This window comes from Meriones unguiculatus, chromosome X, assembly GCF_030254825.1.
Source record: "Meriones unguiculatus strain TT.TT164.6M chromosome X, Bangor_MerUng_6.1, whole genome shotgun sequence".
NCBI lineage: Eukaryota > Metazoa > Chordata > Mammalia > Rodentia > Muridae > Meriones > Meriones unguiculatus.
Window position 1 is genome coordinate 58556170 of NC_083369.1, and position 22459 is coordinate 58578628.

Here is a 22459-nt window from a genome sequence, read left to right on the forward strand (position 1 = left end):
CTTTGTTCTTAACTAAGATAATTTTATCTTAACCATCAAGTTATTTTATCCAAGGACAATGCTGTAATGTATACTGGATTACACATTATATTACAGTACAGTATATGACATTACAGCAGCATACCATATTAGGTAGGTGATAAACAAGAATAATTTTATTTCCTCATGTTTGCTTGGAAGAGTCCTTCACTGTTTTATAACCTATCTACTTAAATCATGCTGTTAATTTTGCAAAGAAGAAACTGTGTTTTCCAGGAATTCTAAATGTTTCTCCTCCTGATACAGGCTCACAACGATGGATGCAGTGGTCCCGAATAAACTGTTGGATCTTGCTGTGCAGAGTCTGCTGAGCAATGAGTCTGCAGCAATCCAAGCTCTGGAGGACATTCCAAGAGAGCTTTTTGTTCCATTGTTCATTGCTGCCTTCAAGGGTGGGCATAAGAGTATATTGAGTGCAATGGTTAAAGTTTGGCCCTTTTACTGTCTCCATATTGGCTCACTAAATATTGAGGGGGCTCACCATGAACTCCTGAAAGCCATGATTGTGAATCTTCCAGTATGTCCTGCACAGAACTCCTCTCCTAGGTAAGTTTGTATAGTAGAAACATGATAAGATTCAGGAGGTTATGCCATGGCCTACTACTCTCTCCAGAAGTAGTAACTAGGGCATGCTGAAGATTTATGTCAGAGCCTATTGACCCAACAAATTGTCTTATGAAATCTGTTATTGGGGGGGGTACTTATGGACTTATGTAAAAGATGTTATTACTTAAAAGAAAAACAGGAGATTTAAGACTGGAGATGATTTAAGGTGTAACATGATGGGGAAAAGGAGGTTGAATTTTCATTGGAAAGAATTGTTAGAAGTTAGTATAAGGAATGCCAGCTATGGCTAAAAAGGTTTGTTCTATTTTATTTTAAATTTGCATTTATTAATTTTTTTGTATTTTTCTTTTCTTTTTTATCTTTTTTCATTCCTTTTTTATTTTTTATTATTAGTTAACATCTTATTAACTTTGTATCCCAATTGTATCCCACTTCCTCATTCCCTCTCAATCCAAACCTCCCTCCCTGCACCTTTCAAATTCCACTGATAAGGGAGGACCTCCTTCCTTTTCATCTGATCCTATTTTATCAGGTGTCTTCAGGACTGGCTGCAAAGTCCTCCTCTGTGGCCTAGCAGGGCTGCTACTCCCTTGGGGGGTATGGAGATCAAAGAGCCTGCCATTGAGTTCATGTCAGAAATAGTCCCTTTTCACCTTACTAGGGAAAACCAATTGGTTACTGAGCTACCACAGGCTATATCTGAGCAGAGGTTCTAGGATATATCCTTACATGGTCCTTGGTTAGATAAACAGTCTTATATAATCAACCTGTGCCCAGATATATTTGGTCCTTGTGGAGCTCCTATCCTCTCCAGGTCATATTAACTCCCCCTTCTTTCATATGATTCCCTGAACTCTGCCAAGGTTTTGTTATGTGTCTTAGTATATGCTTTGATATACTGCTAGATAGAGCCTTTCAGAGGCCCTCTGTGGTAGGCTTCTGTCCTGTTACTTCTTTGTTCCCACATCCAATGCCCAGCCCATTTGTCTTTCTGAGTGAGGAGTGATCAACTTACCCCAGGTCCTCTCTCTCGTTTATCTTCTTTAGGTGTATAAATTTCATTATGTTTATCATATATTATAGGTCTAAATAAGTGAGTATACACCATGTGTGTCTTTCTCCTTCTGGGATACCTTACTCATGATTTTTTATTTTGCACAATTTATTCATTATTTATCCTGATTGAAGAACCTTCCTTCAAAAATTCCCAGTCCCACCCTCCCTTCCTCCTCCCCTCTCTCAAAAACTGGCAGCTCAATCTCCATGCAGGAGCCAGAAGAATGGCAGCAGGGACTACCTCTGTCATGCACTCAGTTGCCTGCTCTTTGATCACAAGCCATTGGCAATGCAGCTTTACCAGGCCACAGAGAAAGAGGATCCAGTCACTCCATATGAGACTAGATTTGTTCTTATATGCCATCATTGATCCTACTGGATTTCATTATCATTTGCTATTTCTCATATATTTTCTTTTTTCCCCCCCTACAGGAGACCTAAATTGAGGATCCTAGATTTGAGACAAGTCACCTATTCTAGGATCACATGCCCTGAAGTCAGCACCAAATCACCTTTCTGTTTTCATTCTTGTGCTTATACTGAAAACTCTATCACTAAAATAGAAGGACATCTTCCTTTAGGAAATTCAGGGATTGAGACTCAGTCACTGAGGCCTGTGGAATTACTAGTGGATCTTTTCCTCGATGGCTCCTTAGTGCAAAAGGAATTTTTGGATTTGCTTATGGGTAAAGTTGAGGAGAGTTCAGGGTCTTTGCATGTGTGCTGTGGAGATCTCCATGTTGATAAATTGTGTAGCTACAAATGTACCCTGAAATTTCTTGATCTCAAGTATGTTGATCAGTTTTCTGTTGATAAGGGCTCACTGAGTGATATCAACAGTATCCTGTCTCGGATGGCCCACCTACAAAGCCTTAGTCTGTTTAAAGTCTCTTTTAGATCTCTGAGTGGGAAAGTCTTTAAAAATTTCCTCAGTCACTTGCATCGAATGGAAAACCTCAAGGAACTCAACTTGGCTTCATTCTACCTTAACAATCACCTGGAAAAAGTACTCAGGTAATAGTTTGCAGTAGGTCCGTGGGTTTCTTCAGTAGCTTATCGAGATAGGAGAGAAAACCTTCTTGGGTATGCTTAAGCCCCTCACAAGCTTTTTTGCATTCCATTTAATCACTTCTGGGAATTTGAAACTGAAGAGAGACAGCAGTACACAAATTAAGCAGCCAACAATGTACAGATATTACAGTAAGTGCAGAAATACAAGTGTGAAAAATTTCTAGCCCTGCAGATATCAGGAGGAGGAAGAACTGAGATAGGAGAAATCATTTTTTTCCATAATTTTATTTTTCTCATTAGTTACATTTTGTTAATTCTGTATCCCAGCTGTATCCCTCATTCCCTCTCCAATCCCACCCTCCCTCCCTCATCTCCTCCCTGCCCCTTTCCAAGTCCACTAATAGGGGAGGACCTCCTCCCCTTTCATATGACTCGCTTTTGTCAAGTATTTTCCGGACTGGCTGCAAAGTCCTCCTCTGTGGCCTAACAGTACTGCTCCTCCCTTGGGAGTTGGGGAGGTCAAAGAGCCAGTCATTGAGTTCATGTTAGAAATAGTCCTTGTTCCCCTTACTATGGGAAACCAATTGATTACTGAGCTATCACGGGTCACATCCGAGCAGAGGTTCTAGGTTTTATCCTCTCATGGACTTTGGTTGAGTGTCCATCTCAGAAAAGACCCTGCGCCCAGATACGTTTGGTCCTTGTGGAGCTCCTATCCGTTCCACTTCAAACTCCCCTTCTTTCATATGATTCCCTGCACTCTGCCGAAGGTTTGGTTGTGAGTCTTATTTTTGCTGTAGCATTGCAGCACATGATTAGAGATGACCAAAGCTCATAATGTCAGATCACTTTGATAACCTGTACTCTAGGCCATGATAGTAGAGATTGTTTTTTGGGGACTGACTGAAAGGAATTCTCAGTTGCCTGCTCTTTGTTATTTCTCCCCACTAAGCAGGTGAACTAAATAGATAATGGATAATATTAATAGTGATAAGTGGGTTAAAGTTTTTTTTCTTAATATTTCTTAGAATCATCTATTCTAACATACTGTACACATTCTTAAGAAAATACATTGTATTTAATTAATACATTGTATTAATCTCAGTTCTCCGGAGGCAAAGGCATGTAGATTCTGTGAATTTAAGCCTAACCTGCTCTATATAGCTCCAGGACAGCTTGAGCTACATAGTAATATTCTGTCTCAAAAACAGTAAGAAAAAGAAAAGAAATCTAACTTTCTCAGAGTCACAAACTAGTAAGTGAATTAAAGCCCACACTGACACATTGATACTCAAGTATCATACATGTGAAAAGTAGTTTCTTCTAGACAGAAAGGTATAGCTTTCCTCATTCACTTTTCTTTCTTAATAAGCTTTTTACGTTTTTGTTTTTCCTCCCTACAGATTCGTACCACCTGGCTTGGATTTCTTGTATCTGCCATTCTGTAATCTCTCGTCCAGAGACTACCAATTTCTGTCTCAGAGTCCTCAGGCCACCCACCTAAAGCTCTTGAATCTTAGTAACAACACAATGCATTGGAATGATTTTGAGGCCATTTGCACTCTTCTGGTAAATCTGTCCGGTACTCTTCAGATTCTAGAGCTAAATAATTGCCTTATAACTGATTCTGCAATCACTGTTCTTATCCCTGCCCTAATTAGATGCACCCATCTCCGTGTCCTGGGCTTTGCTTCTAACCCCATCACAATGCCTATCCTTGTCAATATCATGAATAATTTAACACCTTTGATAGAGCTAAAATATGTGATTTATCCTATCCCTGTACATTGCTTTGATGATTGGCCTTTTCAAGGCAGTTTAGACAGAAGGAAGCTTGCCATTGTACAGCTACAACTGAAGACGATGCTAGAGCTTGCGCAGCGCAATGACATGAAATGGATCACTTACACTGAGTAAATTTCACAGTCCAACACAATTTGAACCAGATATGTACCATTTTAGTACTAACTGTTATTTCCTGTGCCCATAGACTCAATCTATATGGTTCCTTATGTTGTAGAAAAAAACACTTAGGGAGGGTATGTATGTAACTGGTTCCTAAAGAGAATAACGTAGGGAAAACTGGGAGACTTCAAGAGTTCCTGTGTATCTTTTGTCTACTATTGGTTTGTTTGATTTTGCTGAGCACAGTGGTGTGTATTTAAGATCAGACACTCATATCCTGCTATACTATGTCTCTGCCCTTAATGTTTGGTTTGCTCTTGTATATATCACACAGATCAGGACAGTGTTAGACTGTCTTCATATTTATGGATAAGTTGCTTATAGTATATATATATATACACATAATATATGTTATGTATGTATATATAGATAAATCATAAGTATTATTATATTTAATATAGAATTGTATATTACATCTACATAAATGTATATATAATAATACATAAATTAGAAATATTATGTATTATATATATATAACCTATCTTGTATATATATATATATATATATATATATATGCATGTATGTATATAAGTATTGTTTTTTATTCCTCAATAGCTGTGTCCCATTTGGCATGATGCATACTAGCCACATTTGAGTACTGAGTCCAACTTGTTTCATACTCTAAAATATGACATAATAATAAATTCAGTCTGCTTGTCTTAGACTTACCTAGAAATAGTGTATGTAAAGTCAATAATTAATAATATTCACAGGGTAAGGAAATGCCTCCGTCATCCAGTTGCTTACCACACTAGCACACCTGTGCTCAGATCACTAGGATTTGTGTAAAATGCTGAGCACGAAAGTGCACCCTTATAACTTGAGTACTGAAAAGTTAGAATAAGAAAGATCCCTGTGTAGCATGGCCAGACATTCTAGCAAACAAAATACCAGGTGTTGATTTCTGGCTCCCACATGTACACACATACAAGGTCATGCATCTTCTCCCTCACGCAGACACATAAAAATATCTTTTACTGTAAATTTCTTGAAGCAGCATACTGCATTGGAAAGTCAGGGTAAAGTTATAAAATTAGCATTTGTTCCTTTCACACAATGAAATGCCAAAACGACTGTATTTCAATGAGTGAGTAACTAAAATAATAAAAAGGAAGTAATAGTTTGCACATAATGTTTTCCTGTTGAAATAAATTAGTAATAACACTGGCATATATTTTTATATTTTCTGTGTTTTTGAGGTCATACTCGGATCTAGTCTGGCCACAGATAAAAATAACTGAATTTTGTTTTTAGTAGTGATACTGGCAAATATATCAAACTATATTTAACACCCATAATGCAGTCAGAAAACTGTCAAGGTGGTTAACATTTGTTTTTTATTAATTTTCTTTTGGTGATAAGAGATTGTATTTTGAAGTCATTATGAATACGCATGTTAAAACTATGCTATAATTCATTTGTCATATTTCCTCTGTGATATAAGGTTTCAAATTTGTTCATATTTTTGTCATGCTTGCATCCTGGTATAATGCGCAACATTTCCAAGATTTTTTAAGATGCCAGTGTGATGACGAATTTTGCATTGTTGCCAATAAACTGTATTATGTTTTGGCACGTCGATTTAAATAAAATGTTACTAAAAATTATGTTTACCTGTTTCTTTGCTCTTTCTTTCTTTCTTTTTTTTTTTTTTTTTCCTTTTTCCCCCTGGCGTTTACTATCTATTCTGTGAAGAAGCTGGATCTTGTGCTCTCAAAAGTACAGCTCTCAGTGTGTTACCAGTACCAAGATAGTGGAGAAGATGCAATTCTAGCAACATTGACATATTTCCATTCTTTCCTCCCTCCTTTCTTGCCACCATGTTTCTCTCTGAGACACTGCACCCGGAGGTGAAAACTATACCCCACAATGAAGAGAGAATTTGGAAGTCATGTTATGTCATGAGTTATGTCAGTGTGAATGATGTTCTTGGAAATTCCTCATACAAGAAGGTGCTCTTGATACTTTGTCTTCAATAGATTTGAAATATAACTCCTGTGACTGTACTAGGCTGTTTCTCCACTGCTGTTATAACACACTGTCCAAAAGCAACAGAGGGAGGAGAAGGGATATTTGGCTTGCTGTCCTATTCTCAGCCAGTCATGGGAGGGAGACAAAAACTTGAACAGGAGCAGAGGCAGGAAAGATGGAGGAAAACTATTTACTGGGTTTCTGTGGCTTGCTCAGCTACCGGGTCTTCTCCAGCCCAGGACCAGTTGCCCAGGAGGCACTGATCACTATGGTCAGGGCTCTCCCTCATCAACCATTAATCAAGAAAATGTCCCCACATACTTTCCTGACAAACCAATCTGATGGAGAAGACTCTTCATCTATGGTTCCCTTATCCTCCATCACTCTATTTGGTGTTGTTCGCAAAAACCTAATAGTAACGGTGACCCCATTCAACACACAAACAAAAGTTTTAAAATATGACATTTCTTTGTTTATTCCCAATATTTCCCGTTACTATCCCAATATAAAGCTAGTAGGGCATTTAAATTAATATGTTCTTTAAGTTTTTTCAGTACATTAATAATCCAAGGTCTCGAACAAATCAGTCTCAACTGATTTCCTATAAAAATTCAAAATAAGTGTAAATTTCCATAATGAAACCTGTTATTTTGTGAGGCCATTTAAGTATGTATTCATATTAAGGTTTATTGTAAATTATATAAAATATATTAAAATATATAGTGTTCTAGTCAAAGCATTTAAAAATTTAGTCACATTTATTCAAAATATACCTGTTTTAAAATATTTACTTTTAATTTGTACATGTGGTATATGGACACATGTGTCGTGCTTAGAAGACAGCTTGCAGGCGTTGGTTCTATCTTTCCGCCACGTGGATTGAACTTACAATGTCAGGTATGGTAGTAGGAACATTTACTGAGCTCCTTTTTTTACTATTTTTATTCATTTATTTCTTTTTTCACTTTACATCCAGATCATAGCCCTTTTCTTTCTCTTCTCTAGGTCCCACCCTCCATCCTTCTTCCAGCTATCTCTCCTTCCACACCCCTCAGAAAAGGGGACTCCCCCTCCACCAAACACCCAAGAACCTCAAGAAGCATCCGGACTGAGCACATCCTCTTCCCCTAGGGCCTGGTGAGACAGCCATGCCATGGGGGAAGTGATCAAAACCAGGCAACAGAGTCTACATCAGAGAGAGATGCTATTCTTCAACCTCACCTTACTAGGGAACATACATGAAGACCAAGCTGCCTTTTAATAGGTGTTTAAGAAGTTAAAAGTCTCCAAGTGGGTCCCCTAGTAAGGAGAACAGTTGCTGTCTCTAACATGAACTCAGTGGCTGGCTCCTTGATCACCTCCCCCTGAGGATGGAACAGCCTTACCAGGCCACAGAGAAAGATAATGCAGCCATTCCTGATGAGACCTGATAGCAGGAATAGACAGAAGGAAGCTTGCTTGCCCTTGTACAACTAACAACTGAAGAGGATGCTAGAGCTTGCGTAGCACAATGACATGAAATGGATCATGGATCTCCGGTAAACCCAGTACACAGTGGGCAGAGGCAGGCACATGGAAGGGGAGGAGGACTTCCCCTATCAGTGCACTCCAGAACAAACAAGGGAGCACAATAGGGAAGGAGTGAGGGATTGGGAGGGGACAAGGGAAGGGGCTACACCTGGGATACAAAGTGAGTGAACTGTAAAAAAAAAAAAAAAAAAAAAAAAAAAGGAAATTTTTTCTCAGACAAAAAAAAGTGAGTATAATAAATTTGAATTGTACATTGGGAAAAAAGTTAAAAGTCCCTTCATTTGTAAGATAATATATGTTTCTCTGGTGCCAAGTTATTTTTGATAGATCAATATACTCAAATTACACTTTAATTTGTTATAAATCATTTCTTTTTGGAAACCTACAGCAAAGTTTTTCTTCTTTTATTTCCTTGGCCTTAATTCCAAGAATTAATATTCAAAAGTGCTGAACCTAAGTATTCCAGTCAGAGACTCAAAAATGAACATTTTAATATTCACATTTCAGTTAGACCTAAGTGAGCCCTAGACTGTAAATAATGAATTTTTCTTCAAGGGCCATAAAAATTACAGAGAGGAGGTTAGAGAGATGGGTCCGTGGTTAAGAGCACGTGCTACAAAGAGGATCTGGGTTTGGTTCCCTGCACCTATGTAGGCTGACTCACATAACTCCAGTGACAGTTAATCTGATGCCCTGTTCTGGAAGTTGTTCACATCTTCAAATACTCACACACAGACATACCCATTTACAATTAATTAATCAGAAAGAGTTAAAAAATAGGTTTCCAGGAAAAGGCAATCAGGGTTTTAATATGAACATGTTAATGTCCATATTTATATATGGAGAATTTTTATTTTATTATTATTGTATATTTCCTATTTTATAGAATATACTTTTCATTGTCCAAAGCTTTGTTAGATGACTTTCAGGCATTTTGAAATTGTCCGTCTGTTTTACAAAGCTTATAGAAGATCACCCTTTTAACTGAGCTCCTGCAGAACCCAGCAAACAGGATTATATTGCTTCCACAAGTTTTTTCTATGCTTTCTTTCATTTTGTTTGTTTGTTTGTTTGTTTGTTCTGTTTGTGTGAGTTTATTTGGAGGAAGAAGTTTGCAAAATAGAAGGGTATATAAGAGGAGAATGGGAGATGAGTGGGAAACTCACAAAGAATCAATAAAAATTTTTAAAATATAACTTTGCCAAACTGAAATTTGAAATGGCCCAGTTTTCAAAACAGCAGAAGGTTCCATTCACCCTGAACCCAGAATACAAGAGAGGCCCTCTCACCTTGACAAATTAGGTCATTTTTACTTGCATAATCTCCAGAGCTTTCTCCACTTCTTTTCTCCATGAAAGCAGCTCTCAGTTCTGCTCATAAGCATTCACATACAACTTCATACAAAGAGGTTTTGACCAATTCAAAATTTCCAACAGTGGCGTATCAGTTCTTGTAGTTTTTGTCTTCGATACAGACACATTTCTTATTTGTTCCCTTTGTCATTGTTTTGACATTTTATTTAATATTTGTACATGGATAAAATGTGTTTGGAACCAATACATACCCCATTCTGTTCCCTCCAATTCTTCTCTCATAGCAGTCAGTGTGTGTCTGAATCTCTAGGGCTGACAAATAAACGTACTTGCTAGGCAGTCCAACAAAAGTGGACAGCTATAGATTCAGGATGAGATCCTGTCTCAGAAAATACAGTAAAGAAGTGATTAAAGACGACATAAAGTGACAGCCTCTAGCCTCCCCACAGGAGGTACACACACACATACACACAATCTTTTTTTTAAATGTAGTCCCCTTATATTTGCCCTGGGTTCTCTACCCTAGTTGCTGAAGCATTTTAAAAATAGCTTCTGGCAGGGCTTGGTGGCTCTCACTTGTAAACTTGTAAACACAGTGGGCAGTGGCAGGCACATCTATGTGAGTTCAAGATTTCCATGTTTCATGCAGAGTTCCTGGAGAACCAGTGGACCTCCCCCTTAAAATTCTTATCACTTCTCCAGTCATGTGCCAAGATGAGGGGCTATTCCCATGTGCCTACCACAGTATCCCTCCCTGTAGGCAATTCCTATAGCTGCTGCTGGTGGTCATAGTGCTTTTAGAATCTCTGTTTTGATTCTCTTCTCTTTTTTATTAATTACAGTTTATTAACTCTGTATTCCCCTGTAGCTCCTTCACGCCTCCCTTCCCAATGCCAGCCTCCCTCCCTTTTCCCCACCTTTTCCTCACACATGCCCCTCTCCCAGTCCACTGGAAAGGAAGGTCCTCCTCCCCTTCCCTCTGATCCTGTCTATCACGTCTCCTCAGGAGTTGCTGTATTGTCTTCCTCTGTATTCCTCTGTATTGCTCCCTCCTTAGGGGGAGGTGATCAAAGAGCAGGCCAATCAATTTCTGTCAGAGACAGTCCCAGTCCCCATAACTATGGAACCCACTTGGAGACTAAACTGCCCTAGGCTACCTCCTTGCAGGGGTTCCAAACCATCTCCATGAGTTATCCTTGGCTGGTGTATCAGTCTCAGAAAACACCCCTGTGCCCAGACATTTTTGGATCTGTTGCTCTCCTTGTGGAGCTCCTGTCCTCTCCAGGTCTTACACTCTCCCACTTCTTGCATAACATTCCCTGAACTTTGACCAAAGTTTGGGTACAAGCCTCAGCATCTGCTTTAATACACTGCTGGGTAAAGTCTTTCAGAGGCTCTCTGTGGCAGGCTCCTATCCTGTTGCCTGTTTTCTCCCTCCTCCAATGTCCATCCTCTTTGCCTTTCTGAATTGAGATTGAGCATCATAGCCAGAGTTGTCCTTCTTGATTAGCTTCCTTAGGTATACAGATTTTAGTATGTTTACCCATTGTTACATGTCTAATATCCAATTATGAGTGAGTATATACCCTGTGTGTCTTCCTGCTTCTGGAATACCTCACTCAGGATGATCTTTTCTAGTTCCTACCATTTACCTGCAAATTTCATGATGTCCTTGCTTTTTTTATCGCTGAGTAATATTCCATTTTGTAGATGTACCACAATTTCCGTATCCATTTCTCAACTGAGGGGCATCTGGGTTGTTTCAGGTTTCTGGATATTACAAATAAAGGTGCTACAAACATGGCTGAGCAAATGTCCTTATTGTATACTTGAGCATCTTTTTGATATATGCCTTGAAGTGGTATAGCTGGATCTTGAGGAAGTGCTATTCCTAATTGTCTCAGAAAGAACAGGATTGATTTCCAAATTGGTTGTAAAAGTTTACATTCCCACCAGGAGTCGATGAGGGTTCCCCTTTCTCCACATCCTCTCCAGCATGTGTTGTCACTTGAGTTTTTCATCTTAGCCATTCTGATGGGTGTAAGGTGAAATCTTAGGGTCATTTTGAATTGCATTTCCCTGACGACTAAGGATGTTGAACATTTCTTTAAGTGTTCCTCTGCCATTCGATATTCCTCTTTTGAGTTTCTCTGTTTAGCTCTGTACTGAATTTTTAAATTGGATTACTTGATTTGTTGCTGTTTAACTTCTTGAGTTCTTTATATATACTAGATATTAGCCCTTTGTCAGATAAAGGGTTGGTGAAGTCTCTTTCCCAATCTGTAGGCAGTCGTTTTGTTCTGACAACAGTGTGCTTTACAGAAGCATTTCAGCTTCATGGGGTCCCATTTATTGATAGTTGACCTTAGAGCCTGAGATGTTGGTGTTCTAATGATTGCTTGGAGTTCCTCAGTGTCTGTAGTTATTTCCTCCTCTTTATTTCTGATTTTGTTAATGTGGATAGTGTCTCTCTACCTTTTAGTTAGTTTGGCTAAGGGTTAGTCTACCTTATTGTTTTTCTCAAAGAACCAGCTCTCGGTTTCATTGATTCTTTTGTTTTATTTGTTTCTAATTGATTTCAGCCCTGAGTTTGATTATTTCCAGCTGTCTACTCCTCTTTGGGGTGTCTGCTTCTTCTTTTTCTAGGGTTTTTAAGTGAGCCATTAAGTTGTTGGCATGAGATGTCTCGATTTTCTTCTTGAAGGCGCTTAGTGCTTTCCTCTTAGCACTGCTTTCATCATGTCCCACAAGTTTGGGTACGCTGTGCCTTCATTTTCATTGAATTCTAGAAAGACTTTAATTTCTTTCTTTATTTATTTCCTGATGCAGCTATCATTGAGTAGTGAGTTGTTCAGTTTCCATGTGTGTGTAGGCTTTTGCTATTTCTGTTGTTGTTGAGGTCCAGGTTTAGTCCATGATGATCAGATAGGTACAAAGTATTATTTCAATCTTCTTGTATCTGTTGAGGCTCATTTGTGACCAACTATATGGTCTATTTTGGAGAAGGTTCCATGAGGTGCTGAGAAGAAGGTAAATTTTTTTGTGTTTGGGTGAAAGTTTCTGTAGATAGTCTGTTAGGTCCATTTTATTAATGACCTCTGTTAGAGTTATGTTTCTTTGTTTAACTTCTGGTTTGTTAAGCCTGTCCTTTGTTGAGAGTGGAGTGTTGAAGTCTCCCACTATTAATGTGTAGGAATCCATATGTGGTTTAAATTTTATTAATGTTTCTTTTGCAAATGTGGGTGCCCTTGTATTTGGGGTATAGATGCTCATGATTGTGCTGTCTTCCTGGTTGAATTTTCCCTTGATGAGTATGAAGTGTCCTTCCCCATCTCTTTTGATTAATTTTCGTTCAAAGTCTATTTTATTAGCTATTAGAATGGCTGCTTCTGCTTGCTTCTTGCGTCTATTTGCTTGAAAAACTGTCTCCCAGCCCTTTACTCTCAGGTAATGTCTGTCTTTGTGACTTAGGTGTGTTTCTTGTATGCAACAGATTGTTGAGTCTTGTTTACACATGCATTGTTAGAATGTGTCTTTTTATTGGAGTATTGAGTCCATTGATGTTGAGAGAGATTCATGACCAGTGACTGTTAGATCCTTTGATTTCAATGTTGGCTGTTGGTAGCATGTTTGTGTGCTTGGATAATTTTAGTTTTGCTTTAGTGAGGTTATTTATTTCCTGTGTTTTCCAGAAAGAAGTAACTTTTCTTGGGTTGTATTTTTTCCTTCAGTATCTTCTCTAATGCTGTATTTGTGTGTAGGTATTGTTAAAATTGGTTTTTGTCATTGAATATCTTGTTTTCTCAGTCTATGAGGACTGATAGTGTTGCTGGGTATAGTAGCCTGGGCTGACATCTGTGTTCTCTTAGGGTCTGCATGATATCCATCCAGGCCCTTCTGCCTTTCATAGTCTCTGTTGAGAAGTCAGGTGTGATTCTGATTGGTTTGTCGTTTTATGTTACTTGGCCTTTTTCCCTTGCAGCTTTTAGTATTTTTTTTCTTTGTTCTGTATACTTACTCTTTTGATTAATATGTGGCAGAGGATTTACTTTCCTGATCTAATTTAGTAGGTGTTCTTTAGGCCTCTTGAATGCTTATAGGCCTCTCCTTTAAGTTGAGGAAATTTTCTTCCTATGATTTTGTTGAAAATATTTTCTGGGCCTTGGAGGAGGGAATCTTCTTTTTCCTCTATTCCTATTGTTCTTAGCTTTGACTTTTCATGTTGTTTTAGATTTCTTGGAGGGTTTTTTCGGGAATATTTTAGATTTATTATTTTCTTTGATAGATACATCTATTTCTTCCATTGTATCTTCCACACCTGAGATTCTTTCTTCCCTCTCTTATAGTCTGTTTGTTATGCTTACCTCTGTGGTTCCTGTTTTCTTTCCTAAGTTCTCCCTCTCTATGATTTCCTCTGTTTGTGTTTTCTTTAATTTTTCTAATTCTGTCTTCAGATATAGAACCGTTTAATTGATTTCCTTCATCTGTCTGAGTGTAGTTTCCTGTTTTTCCTTCAATTCCTTCACCTCTTTGTTTGAATATTCCTCTGTTTCTTTTATTTCTTTCAGTGACTCAATGATTTCCTTTCTGAAAGCCACAAACTGTTTGGCTGTATCTTCCTGTATTTCTTTACGGATGACCATAATCTGTTTGATTTTATTTTCCTTTGATTCTTTAAATACTGTATTTGTTTCCTCCATTAACCTGTTCATAAGCATAGATATAAGGTCATCTTCTTAAATTTCACTTATGTTAGTGGGTCCAGGGCTACTTCTCCCTGTATAACTCCGTTCTGGGGATGCCATACTGCTTTGCCTTTTGTTGATTGTGCTTTTACACTGGCCTCTACTCATCTGTCCATCTCAGGTGTTGTCTGTTAATTTCTGGTACCTGCTGGAGTCCTGGGATGGAAGAATCCCCTTGGCAGGGTTCTAAAGTTCTCCTCAGGTTTTTGAGTATGGTCACCTGAATGGTGGTGCTTCTCAGGAATTGTCACAGTTTCCCTCAGGCATTTGGACCTGTGTGGTTACTGTGGTGTTCAGGAAGGCTCTCCTCTCATCAGGAGAAGTCCTGGAGATGGCTGCCCTGCTACTGGGTTTCTTGCTCTGAATTTAGTGAGCTGCAGCTGCTGCTGTTATGTAGTATTTGCAGGGCACAGCCCTCATGAAGAACCTCAGAGTCCTGTGGTTTTGTCAGTTTAGCTAGAGATAACTGGTCTCACCTTGGAGCAGTATCTGTGGCTTTTGTAGGTCTGAGGTTGGAGGGTTGTGCCCCAGTGCCCTAGCAGTAATCAGTGGCAGGTCGAGCACAGCACTCATGTGTGCAGTAGAAGGCCAGAGCCTAGGACCTGTGGGAACTCAGAAACTTTTCTGGAGCTGGGTGTCCTGAGGGTTGGAACTAATGTTTTTCCTGAGTTTGTGGTGTTGTACAGGTCCATTTGGGATGGCGAATAGAGCAAGCAGGCACAGGTGCTTGGCTCTGTCTTGCTGGCATCAGGGTGCCTTGGTGCAGGGGCCTTGCAGCAACCCAGGGACTTTTCCTGAGAACTTTTTTTGGGGGGTTGGGTTTGGCTTAGTGCCCTGAGGTCAGACCTGCTCTTCCCCTCACTGTGGGTTTCTACCTGACAGAGAAACTAAGTCTCTGGTGCCCTGGGGCCCTCAATTCTGTCTGGACTGCTGAGTTGGGCCACAGGCAGGTCTCTGGGCTGGCCATTGGGTGCCCACTGACCCAGGTCTTTTTTCCAGGGATTGTCTGGGTGACCTAAGGTCGGGCCCGATCTCTTCCTGCACCTTGCGGTTTTCTCTTGACTGGAAATCCCAGTCTCTGGTGTTATGGGGCCCTCAGTTTAGTCTGGGACAGAGATCAGAGCATGCTGGCTAATGGCTCTCGGCTGGTGACTGAGCACCTGGCAGGACCTGGGAACTGTTCCACAATTTTGCTGGGTGACCTGAAGTTGCTTGAATCCCACACTGTGGGGTTTCCTCTCACCTGGGAAATACAATCGCTAGTGTTTTAGGACCCAGAGTTCTGTCTGCTTGTCACTGTGCAGATCCAGCTATGCTGCTGGACAGAAAGAGTGTCCTCCTTGACCGCAATCTTGAATCTGCCTCCTCTGTTTTGATTTTTGTTTTCTGTCTTTTTTTTTCCCTGTTCCTTCATCTTTGGCCATCTCCATCTCTAGACATAGATCCAACTTCAAGCTCTTACTTCACCGTCTCTCTCTGTGTCTCTCTTTGTCTCTCTCTCTCTGTGTCTCTGTCTCTCTCTCTCTGTGTTACTCTCTCTCTTGCTTACTCATGCTCTCTCATTCTGAATCTCAAAGTCTGTCTCTCCTGCTCTGTTTCTGTGTGTCTCTGTCTCTGTGTGTCACTGTCTCTATTTCTGCTTCTAAAGACAAAAAACAAACAAACAAACAAACAAAGAACAAAAATAGATTTCTCCCTGCTCTGTTTAGATTCTGAACATCTCAGGGACTCTCAACTCCACTACACTAGTACTTCTGTCCCCAAATTACAATGGGTGTTTTCTCGCCAAGGTCACAAACTTTATGGCTTCTCTAAATTTGCACAAATTTACCTGAAGAATTTAACTTAGCCTGGGTATAGTTAGCCTGAGAATAGCTCCATTTTGTAATAAAGAGCCATCTTGACTGGGAACTGAATTCGGGTACCAGGAACTATCACAAAATGTGCACCTGGCAGAAAGCAAATTTAACTATCCTAGCAACAACCTCCAGGAAATATAACAGAATAAATGCTTCATAGAAAATAGAGACAATCTCCCTGCCAATAATCAATGGGAATCTGTTGGGAATCGGGTGGGAAAATTCTCCCCAGTGTTTCAGATATGGTTTAGAAAAATAGCCATTGTGATTATATGCCTTAACCATTGTGATTGTGTGCCTCAGAAGAGGTCAGCCAGCCCTGCTAAACTCACCCAAATCTGTAACACCAAGGCTTGTGCCCCCCTGCTTGCTGCCATGGAAACTCCAGTTCACAGACTTTCCCTTTAAAAATCCTCTTCACTCAGAGCTTGAGTTCCCACTTTTCTAATGGTGTGTCAGTGAGACTTGGGTCCTGATTTCTATCTCTCTTTTAATAAAGCACTCTTGCTATTGCATCGAGTCATCTCCTGGTGGTCTCTGAGGGTCCCATGAACCTGGCATTACAACCAATATACTGATGGTTACTTTTAATGTGTATTCATTGGTAACTCATTGGGTCACTCAACAATAAACTCAAGACATTTTTCCATAGTCTAGTACAGTGTGCTGGATACAAATCCAAGGTCTTTCATCCACTTCCTGTGTAGTTATGACTAAAATCCCTATCCTCAACTTTTCATCTGTAGAATGGGAATGGGCAGAAAATTAACCTCACACTGCTGCTGTGAACACAGTGAGTATGTGAATAGGACTAGCACACATGTCATTATAGTCATTATCTGTTCTCTGTGTCTTGCTTAGGAATTACTAGGCATGAAACTCCCAATGCGTAGACTGATGGTAATTAATATATAATCACTTTTTTATTTCTCAGTTTTATTGCTTTGGAGGCAGAAATAGGTAGCCTCCAATGCTAACTGGCTAGGTGAGCTCTGCATTAAATAAGTGAAAAAGTTTTGAGGAAATAATGAGGAGAACAATTTAGGAAGACACATGATTAATCTTTAGCATGTTTACGCGCACACACACACACACACACACAAACATACAAATACAAACCTGATGCACAACACACATATCATATTAAATGACAAATTACAAACATCTCCATCTCCTTAGCTCTCAGGAAAATGCAAACCAAAATTACCCTGAGATTTCACCTTACACCAATCAGAAAGTCTAAGATAAAAAAACTCAAGTGACAACACATGCTAGAGAGGACATGGAGAAAGGGGTACCCTCATCCATTGCTGGTGGGATTATAAATTTTTACAATCACTTTGGAAATCAATCTGGTGCTTTCTCAGAAAATTAGGCATAATACTACTTCAAGATGCAGCTATACTACTCCTAGGAAAATATCCAAAGTTATCAAGTAAACAACAAGGACATTTGCTCTACCATGTTTTTAGCTGCTTTATTTGTAATAGCAAGAAGCTGGAAACAACATAGATGTTCCTCAGTTGAGGAATGGATACAGAAATTGTGGTAAATATACATAATCTAATACTATTCAGAAATTAAAAACAAGGAAATCATGAAATTTGCAGGCAAATGGTGGGAACTAGGAAAGATGATCCTGAGTGAAGTATCCCAGAAGCAGAAAGACACACATGGTATATACTCACTTATAAGTGGATATTAGACATATAATATAGGATAATTGTACTAAAATCTGTATACCTAAAGAAGCTAAGAAAGAAGGCTGACCCTGGGTAAGATGCTCAATCCTCATTCACAAAGGCAAACAGGGTAGACATGGGAAAGGGGAGAAAACCAGAAAAAGGACAGGAGCCTAAAACAGAGAGCCTCTGAAAGACTCTACTCTGCAGGGTATCAAAGAAGAGGCTGAGAGTCATAGCCAAAGTTTGGGAAGAGTGCAGGGAATCTTATGAAAGAAGGGGGAGATAGAAAGACCTGGAAGGGGTTGGAGAGATGGATCAGCCCTTAAAACAAAGGCTCACAATGATAAATATTAGAAAGACCTGGAGGGGAGGGGAAATCCACAGGAGAGAAAAATATCTGGGCACAGGGATCTTTTCTGAGACTGATACTCCAACCAAACATCATTCATGGAGATAATATAGAATCCTGCCTCAGATATAGCCCATGGCAGCTCAGTGTCCAAGTGGATTCCCTAGGAATGGGATAAGGGGTTGTCTCTGACATGAATTCAGTGGCTGGCTCTTTGATCACCTCCCCCTCAGGGGGGTACAGCCTTTCCAGGCCACAAAGAAAGACAGTGCATCCACTTCTGATGAGACCTGAGAGACTAGGATCATATGGCCTGGGGGAGTGGCATAGGTGGAGTAGAGAGAGGAAGTGTAGTATTGGGAGGGGACAAGGGAAGGGGCTATAGTTGGGATGCAAAGTGAATAAAGTGTAAGTAATAGAAAAAAATTATAAAATTAAAAAATTTTCAAATGAAAGTAAGGTTTTATTACAGAACTATTAAACAATTTACAATACTGAGAAAACTAAACAAAACCTAACAAGTCTTTGAAAGATATAAACAATACCCATGAAAGAATGGAAATTTTGAATAGTCTTCAAGCAATTTAACTAATATCAATATCAATTAATATTAATAGCTGAAAAACTTCTCAAAATCAATAATGATAATCTCCAGATCCATAAAAATGAGCTTGTCAAATCCAACAAAATTTAAAGAGGAAGTAAATCTAGTCTTCATAATATTTTCAAGGATATAAATATGACCAGATTTCTATTTTATTTTATAACAGTAGACTCCCGATGCAAACCAAACCAAAGGTGGCTGAAGAAAAAATAGACCACTACTCTTGTACATAGCCATAAAAATCCTCAGTAGAACATTAGTAAATTGAATCCATCAACACGAAGTATAGGACAACACCACAAAGTGGTTGTTGTCCACTAACTCAGCTTCTGAAAATGGGATCTGTTTGGTTTCACTATTTTAGCAAATGAAAGAAAAAGGAAATGACTGGGTCACCGGCCAGGAAAAAAATGCTGAGAATAAGAACCATTTGTGAAAATTTTAGAATTAACATTAAACTTTGTTTTCTGTGTTTTAAACTATTTAGATGTATTTATTTTGTGTTTATTCAAGTTTTGCCTGGTGCTCATGGAGGTGAGAAGGAGGCATTGGACCCCCTCGAAAGGGAGTTATGTATGATTGTGAGGCACCACGTGATTGCAGCAAAATGAACATGACGGGCTTCTTCGGCAAGAGCAGAAGTGTCCTTCACCAGTAAGACATGTCTTCAGCTCCTGTGTTCTGTTTTCAAAGACAGGGGTTTGCTATTCTGTTCAGGTTTGTCTCAGAGAGACTGAAGTGGTCTTCTACTTATGCCTCCCAAATGCCACATCCCAAGCATCCGAGAGGGTTCCACTACTAATACGGCAGAGAACTCGGGACATTATGTATGAGAGTATCTTATAACAATATATTTTAATGTGTACTATTGGCACGGTGCATGCTCCTGTTTGTGTACCATGTTCATGTGGTGCCCACAAAAGCCAGAAGACATCTGTTGTTGATGTCCACAAAAGAGTGTGGTGCATGGCCTGGAACATGACATCCGATTGTGAGCCAATCGGAATCTCCTTCCAACGTGGGTCCTTTGGTCGAGCAGCCAGGGCTCCTAACCACACACTGTGTCTAGAGCAAAGGCCTGATTTTAAATAAAAAGCTTCTGCCCTTTTGTTCCCCTTAGTCTGACTGTAGGTTTCCAAGTTAGAGATCTTGCTTGGTAGAATTGCCTTGTCAGGCAGTGCTTAGGTCACACTCATATAGTCTACATTTTCTACCAAAATGATGTAGGCAGGTGCTTAGGCACCTAAATGTAACTTGCGGTCAGAAGGCCCTTAGCCTCATGAATGGCAGCATGAGGAAGAGAGAGAGCGAGGTCAGCTGACCGAAGCCAAGCCAAGAGCGTTACAGTTGGAAAGAAACAGCTGGGGGCTTCAAAGAGCTGTTGAGGACCCTGCACGCTCTGGCTCTCTCTAGCTCTGGCGCTTTCGAGCTCCTCTCTCTAGCTCTGGCGCTTTCGAGCTCTCTAGCTGGTGGTGTTTCGCGCTTTCGGCTTTTTGAGGATCCTGAGCTGTGGTCTACAAAACGTGCTTTCGAGACTGAGGTGCTGGAAAAGGCAGAAGATACTCCTCACCCGTGCACTGAAGTAAACAATGGAAGTTTCTTTTCATAACTTGAACTTACTGGGGCCAAATGGTGGAGACGGAAGGTTTGGGGATTAATCATCCATTTCACTTGTTAGCTTAAAGGTTCTTATTAAGGGCATTAATTCTGCTCTCTCGCCCAAGGCTTCACTTCTTGGGGTGTGAGTCGCTTCAGTGATGTGACCAATATTTTCACATGCTCTACTTAAAATTCTCCACACATCCTTTTACGTCTTCTTCAAAGTTTTATATTTCTTGGCTGGGCATGATGGTGCTTTGGAGGATGAAGCATGTCCATTTTGAGTTCTACATCAGCCGGAGTACAAGTTGAGGTATTGTTTCAAAAAACGAACAAATCAAAAAGAAAACAACAACAAAACACCATTAATCTGGACACAATAGTACACAACCTGTAATCCCAGCACTCTCTATGGCAGGACAGGCAGGACTCTGTGAGTTCGAGGACAGCCTAGTTTACAGGGAGAAACCCAGGGTCGAAAAACCAAAAAACACCATTGTGTTTCTCTTTCTGTTAGAAGAGAGCCTGAGTAAATGGTGAGGCCCTGTCTCAAACAAAACAACAACAAACTCCAAAACACAATTATTTATTTCTTCCTTTGCATCAGTTAACTTTAGATTCATGGGGAGGGCTTCATTTCCTGGCTTTGCAATTTACAGTGGTGGCCCATAACTTGTCAGAGGAAATAAAATCTTTCCTCCCACCCAGGGGAAAAAGAAAACAAATAATAACAATAACAATTAAAATACCCACAAACATCATTATTTTTTCTACCTTTGAGTCAGTCTGGGTACATGATGAGACCTTGCCTCAAAAACAACTAACACCAAAACAAAAATCCACCACTATATTTTCTTCTTTGCATCTTAATCTTATTCGTTTCTATATGCCAGGCTTTTAGGAAAATGTAGCTATCTAGACTTTTTTCCTCTCAGTTTATTTGACTTATGTTTTTAAATACTTTTGCATCTGTAATACAAATACCTGCATATTCACCTCTTAGACCTGTGAGTGACTACATTTCCAAGGACTTTAGAATTTTCCAGTGTCCCACCGTGACTTCTCAGAAACTGTATGATCTTCCTGCCTCTGCTTTCTGAGTGTTGGCCTCCAAGTCTGATTTTCATCTTTAAAACATTGTAAAATAAAAATTTGAAAAAGACTGGTAAAAATGGTTTCAATTTTCTGTGGGTCCATCCCTTAAAAAAAATGAAAACAGTTTATACAAAATATTGTTACATTATGATGGTTTATGTATGTAGGTTTCTGTAGGCTCTTTGGTCTTGTTCCCCCTCAGGGCACTGTCTTGTTCCTTGAAGCTTTTAAGATTATATGCTTTTGAATATATATATATATATATTCAAACAGATGCTTTCTCTTTACTTTCATGGCATATCTTGTGTGTGTGTGTTTGTGTGTGTGTGTGTGAATATATACTTATAACTAATTTCTTCCTGTGAAAATATGTAATATTGGCATTCCTGAAACTGGATGATTTTGAGTAACCTGATGATTTTCGGTTCCATGTAGTTTTCTACAAATGGCATCATTTTGTTTCTCTTTACCACTTGGTAATAAGTCCACTGCATATGTACATTTTATTTCTTAGATCCACTAAACTCTTGATAGAGCTCTAGGCTGATTCTATTCTTGTGTTATTGTGAAAAGTAACATAAGAAATGTCAATGTGCAGGTTTATCTGTGGTTGGTTAATTTAGATTGCTTTGGATGTTGTGTGTGGACAGTAAGATAGTTCTAGTTTTCATTTTTCCATGTTCCTCCCTGAGGGTTTTCCTCTTTTCACCAACATGAATTAAGGGTTCTTTCTCTCTTGTCCTCACCAGCATTTGTTGTTATTTAATACCTCAATGTGTGTTTATAATTTTTCTTATGACTAGGGAATTTTGGATATTAATAAGACTTTTTTATTAAAATTTTGTATTTCTCCTATTGATATCTGTCCAGTTTATTTGTCATTTATTCTTGTGGCAGCTTCTTTATTTGATACATCATGTTTTTAAGTACTTTGAAGATTCTAAATATTAATTCTCTCTAAAATATACAGCTAAAATATAATATTACCATCTTGTTGGTTGTCACTCCGCTGTTATTTCTATTGCTCTGCAGGAACTTTTTAATTTCATAGTGTTTAATTTGTCAGTTCTT

General features: G+C 39.2%; 1 protein-coding gene across 1 annotated transcript; it reads left to right on the plus strand.

The window, feature by feature from the left end:
* The first annotated feature begins 295 nt into the window (after window positions 1-295).
* On the plus strand, window positions 296-4590 carry LOC110544536 (melanoma antigen preferentially expressed in tumors-like). The gene is made up of 3 exons (XM_060375517.1): window positions 296-585; window positions 2095-2676; window positions 4077-4590. The coding sequence occupies exons 1-3, from the start codon at window positions 296-298 to the stop codon at window positions 4588-4590; spliced, it is 1386 nt and encodes a 461-aa protein (XP_060231500.1).
* The last annotated feature ends 17869 nt before the right edge of the window (window positions 4591-22459 follow it).

Excerpts from the sequence above, each read along its gene's own strand:
- LOC110544536 (XM_060375517.1), top strand. The coding sequence starts at position 296 with ATGGATGCAGTGGTCCCGAATAAACTGTTGGATCTTGCTGTGCAGAGT. Across the intron at positions 586-2,094 it reads GCACAGAACTCCTCTCCTAG|GAGACCTAAATTGAGGATCC; the intron begins GTAAGTTTGTAT and ends CCCCCCCTACAG. Across the intron at positions 2,677-4,076 it reads CACCTGGAAAAAGTACTCAG|ATTCGTACCACCTGGCTTGG; the intron begins GTAATAGTTTGC and ends TCCTCCCTACAG.